The 13796-nt window shown below is 41.1% G+C and overlaps 2 protein-coding genes across 2 annotated transcripts; one reads left to right on the top strand and one right to left on the bottom strand.

Moving 5' to 3' along the window:
- The first annotated feature begins 601 nt into the window (after positions 1 to 601).
- LOC131253575 (ribosomal RNA small subunit methyltransferase, mitochondrial) lies at positions 602 to 3427 on the top strand. Its single transcript, XM_058254624.1, has 2 exons — positions 602 to 1251; positions 1862 to 3427. The coding sequence occupies exons 1-2, from the start codon at positions 844 to 846 to the stop codon at positions 2561 to 2563; spliced, it is 1110 nt and encodes a 369-aa protein (XP_058110607.1). The 5' UTR covers positions 602 to 843; the 3' UTR covers positions 2564 to 3427.
- A 1766-nt stretch (positions 3428 to 5193) lies between these two features.
- LOC131253597 (large ribosomal subunit protein uL6m-like) lies at positions 5194 to 11939 on the bottom strand. Its single transcript, XM_058254657.1, has 2 exons — positions 11783 to 11939; positions 5194 to 5745 (listed from the first exon to the last, which is right to left on the bottom strand). Exon 2 carries the CDS (start codon positions 5713 to 5715, stop codon positions 5407 to 5409), a length of 309 nt encoding a protein of 102 aa, XP_058110640.1. The 5' UTR covers positions 5716 to 5745; positions 11783 to 11939; the 3' UTR covers positions 5194 to 5406.
- Positions 11940 to 13796: the final 1857 nt, after the last annotated feature.

Below are 13796 nucleotides of genomic sequence, written 5' to 3' on the forward strand. Positions count from 1 at the left end.
ATGGAAACAATCATATCCTACCAGTAGCATTTGGTATCAAGGGATCGAAAACCAATAACAATTAGAATTGGTTCTTTACTCATGTCAATTCTACGTTAGGGTATCTTTCGGGTCTTGTCATTATATCAGACCTACATAAATGTTTAATGAAAAAAGTCCCCGAAATCTTCCAAAATGCAATCCATGGCTACTGTGCCTACCATATCTATAAAATTTTGGTTGACACGTTTAAAGACAAGCCATTGAAAAAGTATTATTAACGGGATGTAAAGACGTGCAGAAAAGCTACTTTTGAAAAGTTAACATAAGATATCAAAATGACTAACCCTCCAATACATGCATGGTTACAGAAATAGAATACAAAAGATGACCATCTTCGCATACAACACTTGAATTTCTCGTGCCTTCAACACAAACAATCCACACTCAATTATAATTTATAAGTTATATATTGATCGGGTTCGGATTGGGTCGGGCAACCCAAGACCTCAATTCAAGCCCGACCCAAGTTTTATTGGGTTGGTGTTTGTGTGGCCCAAGACCTAGGCCCAACCCAATACATCCTGCCTGAGCCCAACCCAATGTGTCAGGTTGAACCCGCCGACTTTCAACCCTACTCTTTAGCCCATTTAAGGCATTTTCTGAGTCAGGGCTTGGTGCCCTTCAACCTCGGCTCGGCCCACTGCCACCCCTAGTCGCCGACGGCCGAGCTAGGCCAAGGCTCCGGGGTCTGGGATCGGATCAGGGCCAACGCTCTCCAGGTCCTAGCACGGCTATTGCCACCCCAAGGCAAGCTATCATACGAGAGAGAGAGAGGGAGAGAGAGAGAGAGGAGTTTGTAACATGCTCCTTCGCCGTGCCAAATCTTTCTCAACCAATCTCTCTATATCGCAGTGGAAATCTCTCCCATACAGCAGAAAGGCTTCTCGTTTCAGAGACAGCGACGATGACGAAGACCGCAACGCCAGGAAGCGAAAGGCGAGAGAAGGAGGAGGAGACGAAAGCCGCATCTATCTGCACAAGAGCAGGGGTCAGCACATCCTCACCAACCCTCGAATCCTCCACTCAATCGTCCAAAGAGCCGACGTTAGACCCACCGACACCGTCCTCGAGATCGGCCCCGGCACCGGAAATCTCACCCTCAAGCTCCTTGAATCCGCCCAGAAGGTCTTCGCCGTCGAGATCGATAAGCGTATGGTTGAGATCCTCCACACCCGTGTCGCCGACCGCCAGCTTGATGATCGCCTCACTGTAAGTTTCCACGCCGTCCAACTGTTTGTTTTAATTCCTGAGAGAGAAGTTTGCATTTTAAGGAGTGTGGTTGGTTGATCCGAACCGTCCATCTCGTGGGCCCTGCCCTAGATGGATTACCATCTGGAAATCAAATAGATTGAAGATACCCTGGGGGAGTATGACGTTTCTCAATCCAAACTGTTCAATCACGGAACCAATTGTAATGTCATCAAACCAAAAATACTCTGGACGGACTCTAACTGCCCGATTGATGGCCATCTAATGGATGGTTGAAATGGAAAACTGTTGGCAGCCCAAATTCAACGAACAAATGCCCATTAAATGAGATGGTAGGATTGTCCAATCAATCTGATATTACGTCTATGCCCCATCTATAGTGGGGCCTGTGATTTGAATAGTTTGGATTGTAGAACATGTATGTGATGAGTGCATTTCAAGTGTACCACACGTGATTTTTAGGCTGGACCATTCACACTAAGGCCCACCAGATAATCTGACCTTGTAGCCGTTTGGGCTCTATCAATGATTGGCCCAAGCAAGCAAGCAATTAACAAACTAAATGACTTCTTCTAAAACATGCTTTTATGATTGTTGTTTGATTTTTCAGGTGATCTGTAAAGACGCACTAAAGACCCAATTCCCAGAATTTGATCTCTGTGTTGCTAACATTCCCTATGGAATATCTTCGCCTCTCATCGTGAAGCTTCTCTTTGGAGGCTACACCTTTCGAAGTGCCACCCTCCTCCTTCAAAAAGAATTTGCTCGCCGCCTCCTTGCCAACCCAGGTGACTCGGCATTCAATCGCTTGGCAGTAAACGTGAAGCTCGTGGCCACAGTTGAATTCGTCATGGATGTTAGCAAGAAGGATTTTATTCCTTGTCCAAAAGTTGACTCGTCAGTGGTTAGAATTCAGCCAAAGAGTGCGATTCCGAATGTTGATTTGGATGAGTGGCGGGCCTTCACACGGACATGTTTTGGAAATAAAAACAGGACTTTGGGTGCCATATTGAAGCAGAAGAGGAAGGTGATGGAGCTTTTAAGAGTGTCACAATCTGGAGGCAGAGAAAATGACAATGATGACAATGAAGACAATGAGGATGGAGATGGAGATGAAGATGAAGATGGAATCGATGATGAAGAGGAAGGTGGGGATTTGATGGAGATGGCTTTCTTCAAAGAGAAGATTTTGGGTGTTTTGAAAGAAAATGGGTATGAGGAAAAGAGGCCTTCAAAGCTATCTGTTGAGGAATTGTTGCATTTGCTCTCTCTTTTCAATCAAGTGGGCGTACACTTTCATGGTTGTAAGTAACCGTTTGTTTTCAGTGTTGCATTGGGCTACAAATTCAAGAAAGTGTCTGTTGAAGATTATGAAATGAAAGATCATAACATGTGCAGTATGCACACTGAGATTGCAATGCTGGCCACAAACAACAGTATTTGTTTCTTCTCCCGGCGGTCCCCAATGTGGATGCACTGTGTCGACAATACTGAGCTGATCAGATGGCCCATCTCAAATTTGTGGCCTGCGAATAGAAGGCTAAGAAAGTGGGGCAATGTAGAATGGGCAAAAGCGCTCCAATTCAATGAAGAGATTTGTTGATCAGGGTGATTTTTTTTACCTTAGCCAATTGACAGTGAGGCCCACTCGACGAACAGTGCAGCTCGTTTCATGTCATGTTGGTGGAGCAAATCACCATGCACTTGAATGAAGGTTCTTATTGTATCAATCTCCATATTTCATAGGTAATATCAGAGTTTTGCATTAAAGTACATATATAGCCTTTTCCATACAAACGGCGATGATGGTTCGTTCAGTTATCCAAACAGTTGAGTTTGATGGGATCCACCATGATAGACCGCAGACAATCTCTCAGTCTTAGATGGGGAAATGCCAGACTCGTAACCCTTTCCAATTCTTGTCAACTGTTGCTGTATTTTTAATGAAGATCCAATGGCTAATACGATCCAATTTCCAATCATGGCTGTTGATTTATGATGGCCCACCATACTGGGAAAACCTTACAATGTGAATTGTTGCTGTATTCTTCTCTACCATCTTTTCTGCAGGCTGCTGATTGATGGGTTAGGATTGTATCATTAGGTAGAATCTCCGAACAGGAACACATTGTTTCCCCTGCAATCATCATGATATGTAAGCTTATCCTATTCCAGATGGAACTGCATTACAAGAATCTCAGTTTCACAAGATCCATCTCTCCACACCATTTGACATGGTAATGTATCAATCAGGCTGTCCATCTAGTTGCAGAATCATGGATGGCATATGCTTACAAGGACAATCCAATTTATCAATTCTTTTTTTTTTTACACATGCACACTCACACCGGTGGGACAATCCAATCTATCAATTCTTTCCTCACTGTACTGAATTTAGACTGTTAGCCAGTTTGTTTTTACAAGGACACCAATCAGATGGCCCAAGGCCGAGATCATTCAATCTCTATTTATTTCATACTGTTTGCCACCACAGTAGGGGCAAAAAGATGGATTCCCTGAAGGTAAATTACCTTGCCATGTGTGCTGTGGAGAGATGGCTCTACCAAACCCGGGATTTGTCAGCTAGACCATATGATGGGCTTGGCAAAGCTGAGTATTCGGATTGTAAGCCTGACTCGTCTTTGGCTTGGGTCTTCTTCTTCTTCTTCTTCTTTTCCTTCGGCTTGAGTCATTAGCTCACAGGTAGAGGTAGCAATAAGCTGGGCTGCCTGGCCCAGCTTGGGTGACCCGTCCCTGAAGGGCCGTGGCATGGGCCAGTGAACTTGGCCCTAGGGGTGAAAAGGCTCTGTCTGGTGTTCGAACAGCAGGCACACACATCTGATATGAAGTCTCTATGGACATTGGGGGAGGGTTTGCTGGAGGGATTTCATTAGCTGGTTCAGGACATTGCCACTAGAATTTATGTCCTTGACTGATGTACCTGCAGGACTACTTCATGGTTATATTTCATTTTGCAAGAAATTCTCCTTTGTGCTTTTGGGAATTTTTCAGCAGCAGCAGTAGTTCGTGAGGGGACTCCTCGAATTTCGTGTATGAAGGCCTGCAAGTGAATATGGAAACAAACTGAGGACCCATGTTACAGGTCTCCTACTAGATGTTTGTCGCAAATATAGCTTTATTTCTGATCATTGTTACTAGATAAAAGTTCTAATGGATAGGTGCTGGCCTTCATTGTGTTTCTCACAAGCTCTTGTGAAAAATATAAATTAGTACTAAAACTGGTATGTACTTTTCTGATGCGGATTAGGTGAGGCAGGGGTAAAAGCTTAGTGGGTGGGGGCTTGACTGTAGAGCCCACCTCCATGTATGTTGTACATGGATGTCGTTCATGCATCTTGCCAGCTCATATTAGGGCATGGTCCCAAAAATGAGTCAGATCAAAATCTCAGGTGGACCAGACAGTAGAGATTGAATTGCCACCAGCAAAAAATTCTTGGGAGCCCCAAAAGTTTTGGATCAAGCTGATATCTGTGTGACCTTATCAACAGGTTGGATGTCAAATAAACATTACAGTGGGCCCTAGGAAGTTTTTAATGGTGGGCATTCAATCACCATAGCTTCCTGTGGTGTTGTCCACCTGAAATTTGGATCTACCACATTTTTGGAACCATGCCCTAAAATGAGCTGCCAAAATGATGGTCCGTGTGGATATAGACACAGACATCGAGGTGAGCCCATGGTCAGGGCCTCACCTACTACATTGTTACCCCTGCCTCACCAAATCCGCGCTTGTGCTCTTCTGCTGCTCCAGCAACATCCATATCAACCCTTGTGACTTTGACAATTGAGCATCATCAACAAAGAGAGTAACATACTGGAAGACAACAGTCCTTATTTTCACTCCCACAGAGCTTGCATTAACGAACAGGTTTTGCAGCAAGAAACACCCTGCGATGAGAGTAGCAGCCTCTACGCAGATGATTAGTGAACTGTGAAAAGCTTCATTCCAACCAAATTCCTCAAATGATTCAAAAAGTCTGGCAAAGATTACCTCAAGCTTGTACCTCTTGAGATCAAGAGTTCCAAACCTCAGCTAACCTCTATTACAACATAATCTCTTCCCGAAAAAGAAAGAAAAAGAAAAGAAAAGAAAAGACAACAAATCGGCCCCCATTTTCTATTCCTGCCTATGCATTATTTGGACTTCTTTCCTTGTTTCTTCTTGATGACTTCGTCGATGTACATTATACCCTTGCCCTTGTAAACTTCAGGGGGTTTACAACTACGAACAGCGGCAGCAAACTGAGTCACCCTTTGTAGATCTATCCCGGTACAACAGACTATGTTAGGTTTAAAACAAAACACTCGGACAGCTGGTGGGACAGTTAGTTCAACCTCATGACTGTAACCCAATTTCAGATACAGCATGCGGCCTTCTGCTTCGGCTCTCGCTTTGAACCCAACTCCCACAATTTTGAGGAACCGAAAGAATTTCGCTTCCATTTGCAGCTTTACCAGCCAGCAACTTGCAGCCTGCCAAAAAGAAAATAATGTAACTTAAAATTGTATAGGAAGGGAAGAGAAGGGGTGAAATGAATGAACAAAAATTAAAATGAAAGGAAAGAACAGGTCCAAAAGGACCAAAAAAATTCTGAATCACACAAATTCTGGAACAGAAAATTGATTGTTGAAATAATTAATAATCACACACAAATCAAATTCTATGGTTAAATTCAAATCCTATAAATAAATAAATAATCATCATTCAACATGAAGTCATTTTTTTAGGGAAAATGTCCACAAAAAAATTATTCATCCAGAAATGGAACAAGATGAATCCACTGCCTAATCACATGTTTTTCCTAATGCTGAAATAGTTTGGAACTTGCACACAGCAATCCACCATATAAGGAATTAACAAAGTGAATGTGAACGGCATCAAGAATCACAGGCATGTCATAAGACTTGTGACAGCAGCATTCAGTATCAGGGTTGCCAGGGAATGCAAAATTTTTATATGAATGGCAGCACATCCATTAGTTCTTTGAAAAAGAGCATGCTTGTTCCATCATTTGGTTAATATTTACATGGGAGGCATTATTCACACCCACTCTAACTGTACACCCAGCCTTTCACTTATTGGTTATACAGTAGTACAAACTACCCAGCCTTTCCATTCTTGGTTATACAACAGTACAACATTGTGTTCTATGGGATAACAAAAATGGAGATACGAGTAAAGGCAAGAGGAGATAAATCATCTGACAAAACTGATTGTGGTTATGTAATACGTATTTTTGCAGCTTCATCAATTTATTAATTTGAGTAAAAATCTTTGGCCAGTATCTCACCCAGATGTACCAAAGTTTGGTCCATGGGGTCCTTACTCTTGCCCCAGTGTCAGACTCACAAGAGTTTCAACACCAGGTCAAGGGTTCAAGTACCCATAGGTGGTGAAATCCCACTACAGCATGTGTGGGTGTTTAAAAAAAAAAAGTTTGGTCCATGAAGGAGGTGTTCTTAGTAGTGACTATGAAGGCTTTGAGTCAAACATGTTCCTCATCAAGCTGTTTGAGGAACTAGAGCATGTTCTCAATGACCCACACCAAGCCGAGAAACAGGTAACAATGTGAAAATTTTGAGAAGTTGGCATACATGCATCATAATTTGAGATACCAAAATAGCCTGATCAAGACAAAAGTTGACCATGAACATCTCCACATACCTTGGATTATTTTGAATATGAGAACCTGTGTAATCTATGGCTCATTAACATAGAAGAGCCAGTGTTGTTGAATGATGATGATCTCAACAATGCTACAGATGATGGTTTAAGAAAATATGGAGTGGATGTGAATGAAGCTAATGGGAGACTTCTAGGCAATCAAAATCAGATGGGTCCAGAGTTGGTACATTCACAGTTCAATGGCAATAGCAGCAGCGGTGAAAAGACAGTCTGATGGCAATGGTAATAGCAGTGGCTATGGCAGTGGCTTTATACATCAGGATACAGTGGTACCTTCTACACAATTTGAATATGACAACTATCCTGCAAGTGAAGAAAAATGGGACCCTTCTGTGTTGTATTGGATTTCTTCTGAATCTACATGAGTAGTATTTCATATTTTTGAAATTCAACAAAGACTAGAAATCCAAAAGATCATGAAACTTCATTGCTAGAGAGGATCATCTCATCTCCATCTCCATCAAACATGTGACACACTTTTAGAAAATTTGAAATCATTAATCTGGTAGGCCACAATGAGAAAAGGCATTGCTCGATTAAAGAAAAGGGCCATTGCTCAAAAACCTAAGGAAAGGAAGAAATATAGAGGCAATGAGTATTGGCCATTAGATAAACTTCTAGAGAGAAAATAGGTCTTCTGCGGCCTGTCCTAGCCAATGCACGAGCAATAATATGATACGTGGCCTGCATCTTCCACAAAACATGGGTTTTCAGTTCTGACACAATTAGGCCCTTGATTTGGTAATCAAGACCGTTTGTTTGTTGAGTCCCACCCTGGATGGAACATGCCTCGAAAATATACCAGGTCGGAAAATCTCAGTGACCAATATTAGGAAGTTTTCAGTTGAATGTGGAACTGTTGTATTTCTCTTGTTAACCATCCATCAGCAGTCCACAAATTGGATGAGATATTTGAGACAGGGCCAAGCAAAAGTGGAATGCATACACCAATGTTTGGATCGCCAAACCATGGCCATGGGTTCCATTTGTCAGAATTGTAAACCCATGAATGATGTGGCAAGATTGCAGCCACATATTAATATATTATACAATTCTTCAGTGAGAGTTTGTCTGGTATGTTTAGGTTTTAGGTGCATATACAGAGCCCATGGTTAAGAGATCAAAAACATTGATATGATATGACTCACTGTGGATGGTCCACAAACAAAAGATCCACTGAGTTGGAAGCTCCTAACTATAGAATATTTGGCCTTTCAGTGGTTTGATGAGCTGCTAATGTATTTTCTTTCTTAACCATTTCTTGGTTGCCAACCTATTGAAAAAAGTTGAGGATTTATCATTCCTGGAGATATTTGGTGCATGGACCATTCACACCATGGCTCATAATATTAGAGGCAGAACATTGAACAATGGTGCCAACCATACATGCTCAAAACCCAAACAATGCTATATTACTATCCAATTACTATCCCAGATTTTATAATAACTCAACGTATAATTCCTCCCAAAGAATACAAATACGGTTCCCACAAATGTTTTGAAACCCAGATTCTACCTAAACCCATTTCTGCTAGCAGTTAGATGCCAAATGGTTCAACCAGTAGCATGGTATTAAAAAAACAGTCACATTACTAAATAACAGTTTTGATACAGCCATTGCGTAAAGAAAATGGTTACCCCCATTATGCAGTACAGGGGTGCCCTGGTCTGCTGTGAAAAAATGGACCACATCAGCCTTTATCGGCCAATATGAACCGATACACCTTGTATTGACACCATTATGAGGCAAATACAGCCGTCACATGCCAATATGGCCATAAAGGGCCCATTTTGAATCTTTTATTTTCAAAGTTCTCTCATTTTTTCCATTTCTTTATTCGTTTCAACCATGAAGGAAGCTCATAAACTAATTCTAAACTAGATCTATGACTATTTCGAGGATCAAAATGCAAAATTTAAGTGAGATTCAATTAACCAAATCAAAGTGGGCCATTCTGGGAAATATTGGAAGAAGGCGTAGACCATCACCACTTATTCTTCTTCTTCTTTTTCATTTTTTCCCATCTTTTTACTGTACTTACATGTAATGGGCACTAATCCACCAGATCATGCTTGATTTTTGTTCGAGTGAGGCATCTTGGGTTGACTTTCAGTAAGGTCAAAATAGTACTGCCTAGCCAAAAAATGACCTTTACAGGGTCATATCAGCAATACCTAGTATCGTATCAACCGGCAAGCTGGCTGATACGCCAACCGATACCATTATGTAATACCTTCACCATCAATCCAACTAATTTGACCCATGACATCTATGTGCGCACTAGCACGCTTTACTGATAGGCTTTGAAGCCAGCAAGAAACACTATTGAAAAGACATCGCGTTCTAGCACGCTCATATGTTTTTCAATATGGCTGGAAAGTGTTGTGTGCTGACAACTTTTTACGTAATAATTGTTTTTCAGCTGGCCTTGACTAAAGTTCAACGGGTTTACATCCTGATCAAATATCCCATAAATAATTTTATTGAAGTTTAGGACATAAGAAAATTTTTTGTTATACTTATTGCCAATAATGATAGTCGATAACTAACACCTAGATTATGGGCAAAGTTTGATGCCGGGGTCAACCCCAAATACTTGATCAGCTAAGAGAAGCATTTGCAATATCTGTTTAGTTCTACTCGACTACAACTTCTTGCATATCTCTTTTTTTTTTTCTTTTTAAAAAAAAAAAAAAAAAAAAAAACCATTCAACCAATTCACTCACACATTCCAATGCCTAACCCAAACACTTGGATTAGCTGAACTGTGCAATCCAAACGGTTTCCCATGATTGGACTCCAAGTGACCCAACTCGGTAACCCACCTTATCTCAAACAAGTCCAGCCAACCATCTAGTTAGCGTTTTAAAATATTAGTAGAGCAGACCGGTATCATATACTAATATACTAGTTAAGTGACATGTGTGACTGTCAATGTCGTAAATCTACTACCACCATAGTACCAAAAAACTGCTAAGTTACAGCCATATCAGCCATTACGTAAAGGAAATGGTTGCCCCTGTTACGCGATACAGGGGTGAATCGGTCCATTATGAGGGGATAAAAGGTCTTATCGGCCAATGCAAGATGATACATCCCGTATTGGCACCGCTATGGGGCCGAAACGATTGCTAGAGGCTGATACAACCATAAAGAACCTATTATGTAAGTTTTTGTTTTCAATTTTCTCTCATTTTGCACTTTTGCATTCATTTCAACCATGAAGGAAGCTTAGAAAGTATTTTTAAATTACATCTAAGCTATTTTGTGGATCAACACACAATATTAGAGTGGAATTTGATAAACGAAAGAGTGGAACATTTTGGAAAATATCAGAAGAAGGTTTAGCCATCAATTTTTCTTTTCTTTTTTTCATTTTCCCATCTTTTGTTGTATTTGCATTAATGAACCCTAATCCTCCAAATCATGATTTGTGTTTGATTAGAACCTATCGGTCAACTTTCAGCAGTTCGCTAACACTACCCGATAGACTGCATTCTTACCAAAGAATGGCCGATTATACCATCAAATACATGTCCAAAACTAAGAAAGAATACATATTTGGGATCCTCACATTTTTTAGAACTTTATCAATAACTTTTTAGGTTGTATTCCATAAAAGAATATTTTCAGCCATCACAAGGCCGTATCAGCCAATACGGCCCGTATCATAAAGGCTAACAAGCTGGCCAATATCGTTATGTAATAACTTGATTGACACATGGCATACATGCATGATGATCTAATCCACATACGAAATACTTCTTGAGCAAGACTCTTGTGTTGTGTTCCTATAGTAATGGATGTGTGATGTAAAAATAAAATAAAAACTATGACTGGTAACATAAAAAGGAAAACAATAGTTTAAGGGGCTACCAATGCAAACCACTGTCATCTGTTCTATTTCAACAGTCAGTATGTAAACAAGATAAGGCAGAACAAATCATCCAATTAGTAAGGTTCTCAAAATGGCATCGACTGTTCGAAAAGTTCTAATTAATAATTACTAAGGCTGGGCCCCGATCAAGCTGGAATTCCTAAAAACTACAACTTGGAGTAGTTCTGCGAGTTACCTGTTTTGTACTCAAAGAAGTGAACCTCTTCCATTGCATTTACATACTAGTGACCACCAAACCATTCGTTCGGTGGAAATAGGGTGAGTTGGGGCAGGACCCGAGCCCAAGCCAACCCCAGCTTGACCGAACCACCCACCAAAAAAAAAAACTAGTATTTGGAAAGTTTCAAATCGAGACTCTTGCACCTGATACCTAAGCCTTGCCCATTTGCTTAAACCGGTTGTGTTACTGGCACAAGCCTGACCCGAACCCGATAAAATCGGCATAAGCGAGAAACAGAGTAGATTCATTTGCCTGCCTGACCCGTTGCCAACTGACATATGTGGGCAGGTAATATACATAAGACCCCGCTGATTGGACAATCTAGCTGTTAAATTTCACCCATTTGAATTGAATAGCAGATCAATTTCCTTTGGGCAGTTGGGAATGCCCCAATGTTGTGTTTTGCAAAAGGTTCTTGACTCGCAGTGATGCCTGCAATGGAGAGGGTAAAAATGCAGATTGTGGTCTATTGGAAACGTCCACCCAAGCACTGTATAACGCATGATAACTCAAAAATCTCATAAAAATGAGAGAGAGAGACGGAGAGAGGGAGGAATAGAAGATGATGATGGTGACGATCGTTTACTATGGTGGGACCCACTGAATGGCCCATACACCCAAAAAAAAAAAAAAATCTGAATTGGAATATTCCACAGTTATGATTGAAAGAGAAGAACAAGAAACGAAAATGGAGAAGCTACATACCCTCTAGATGTCGGTGTAGATGCCGGATCGCCGTTGCCGGAGTAGAGAAACGTAGAACCTGAAACCCAAACTACCAAATACCTTAAACCCTAACAACCTCTCTCTCTCTCCCTTCTGGAAGAGGATTGCCCGGTGGGCGCTGGGGGCCCACTGTGATGTATGTGTTTGATCCACGCCGTCCATCCGCTTTTCCAGCCCATTTTAGTACATGAGCCGAAAAATGAATCATATCCAAAGCTCAAGTGGGTCATACCATAGGAAACAGTGGTGATTGAATGCCTACCATAAAAAAAAAAACATCTTATTGTGACCCTTCAGCCATACGCAATGCATGGTTGTTTTGCACCATTTGTAAGAAGTAAGCGTGACCCTTCAGCCAAACGTACGGCATGGTTGTTTAGAAATCTGAACCGTCAAAAATCGCTGAATGAAATGTTTATAGGGGAACAGCTGAAAATTTCCACCTGCAAGGATAATAATATCTCAAATTTTCACTTTTTTTAATTGCTTGTTCAATGTGATTTTAGAGATATTAACCATCCACAGTGGTTCTCTCAATTTAAAGGATCACGATATCTGTAAATCAATGCGACGTGTGAGGATTATGACATCCACACCACCATTTTCAAAACATTGGTAAACTCGCATGTAAATCCACAGGGAGCGGATTGCATACCGAGTTACTTGGTACGCTTTTTATGGTATTGAGTAAACTCTGTTGGGCCCACTGTGAATTTATGTGTCTTATCCACACTGTCCATCCGTTTTTTCAACTCATTTTAATGGTTGATACAAAAATTGAAACATATTTAAATTTAAAATGGACCACACCACAGCAAACAGTGAAAATAATGATTTCCACCGTTGAAACGTTGCTAGGGGTCCAAAGTGGTGTGATCCAACCTATTCATAAGATCAAGTAGTTACGGATGAAGGTAAAACACAACGCCCAGGTCCATAACGCAACTGGCAGACTGAGTGGAAATACCTCCTCTCAACACTTGAGGTCTTGGTATCGACCCCTAGCGGGGGTGGCTAACATGGAGTGTGTGTACTGACAAGCTAACCCAAAAAAAAAAAAAAAAACAAAGAAAAAAAGAAGAAGAGAGAAGTAAAACATTAGTATCAGCTTCATCACATTCTTTCACGTAATATGGTACACTTGAGCATTGGATGTGCTTCATTTTTTGGTTCAAGCCCTAAAATTACGGAAACGGATTGGCTACTCCCCCTGACACCAGCCTCGGAGCTGGTGGTCAGTGCTCTGTGGGCCCCACCATGATGTATGGTATCCTCGAAAATCAAACTTGCCCTAAGTGCACCTACTGAAATTGCAACCTCTTCATCAGCTACACAACATCTCAGATTTGAAACATTGAATTTGGGAATTTTGATGAAACATCGAATTTGGGAATTTTTTTGATATATATGTATGAATCGGGCTACGGATCGAGTCGAGTCAATACTGGGTTGGATTTCAAGTCAAGTCGAGTTAAGTTACTGGGTGATCCCAACTCAACTTAGTTTGAGTTCAAATTGGACGAAGTCTACTCAATTCGGATCAACTCACCCACTTGGTTAGGGTCACGTCAGGTCTGAATGAGTCAGATGAGAGGAGTCTACCGAGTTGAGTCTTCTTATGCCTAGTTCTTCTCAAAATAGATAATTATTACTCTGTACAGAGGAGAATTGGTATGAAAAGAGCCAGTTAAATTTGTGGGGCTCATTATGATGTATGGGATACATCCATACTGTCCATCCATTTTATCGGGACATTTTAGTGCATCAGCCAAAAAATGAGGAAGATCCAATGCTTAAATGGCCCACACCACAGGAAACAGTGATCTTAAAATGTCCGCCATCAAGAGTTGTTTCCTTTTCAAGGTGTACAATGATGTTTATTTGTCATCTAACTTATTCATGAGTAATGTGTGTGTGTGTGTGTGTGTGTGTTTTAGATGATGTGCAAGTTTGAGAGTGAGTTTTGGTCATGCCCGTCTCGTGGAGAGAGAGA

The sequence above is a fragment of the Magnolia sinica genome, chromosome 1, assembly GCF_029962835.1.
Source record: "Magnolia sinica isolate HGM2019 chromosome 1, MsV1, whole genome shotgun sequence".
NCBI lineage: Eukaryota > Viridiplantae > Streptophyta > Magnoliopsida > Magnoliales > Magnoliaceae > Magnolia > Magnolia sinica.

Bases quoted from the DNA above. Each gene is read 5' to 3' on its own strand.
- LOC131253575 (XM_058254624.1), top strand. From the start codon at position 844: ATGCTCCTTCGCCGTGCCAAATCTTTCTCAACCAATCTCTCTATATCG. The intron at 1,252-1,861 runs GTAAGTTTCCAC...TTGATTTTTCAG, and splicing joins AGCTTGATGATCGCCTCACT to GTGATCTGTAAAGACGCACT.
- LOC131253597 (XM_058254657.1), bottom strand. From the start codon at position 5,715: ATGGAAGCGAAATTCTTTCGGTTCCTCAAAATTGTGGGAGTTGGGTTC.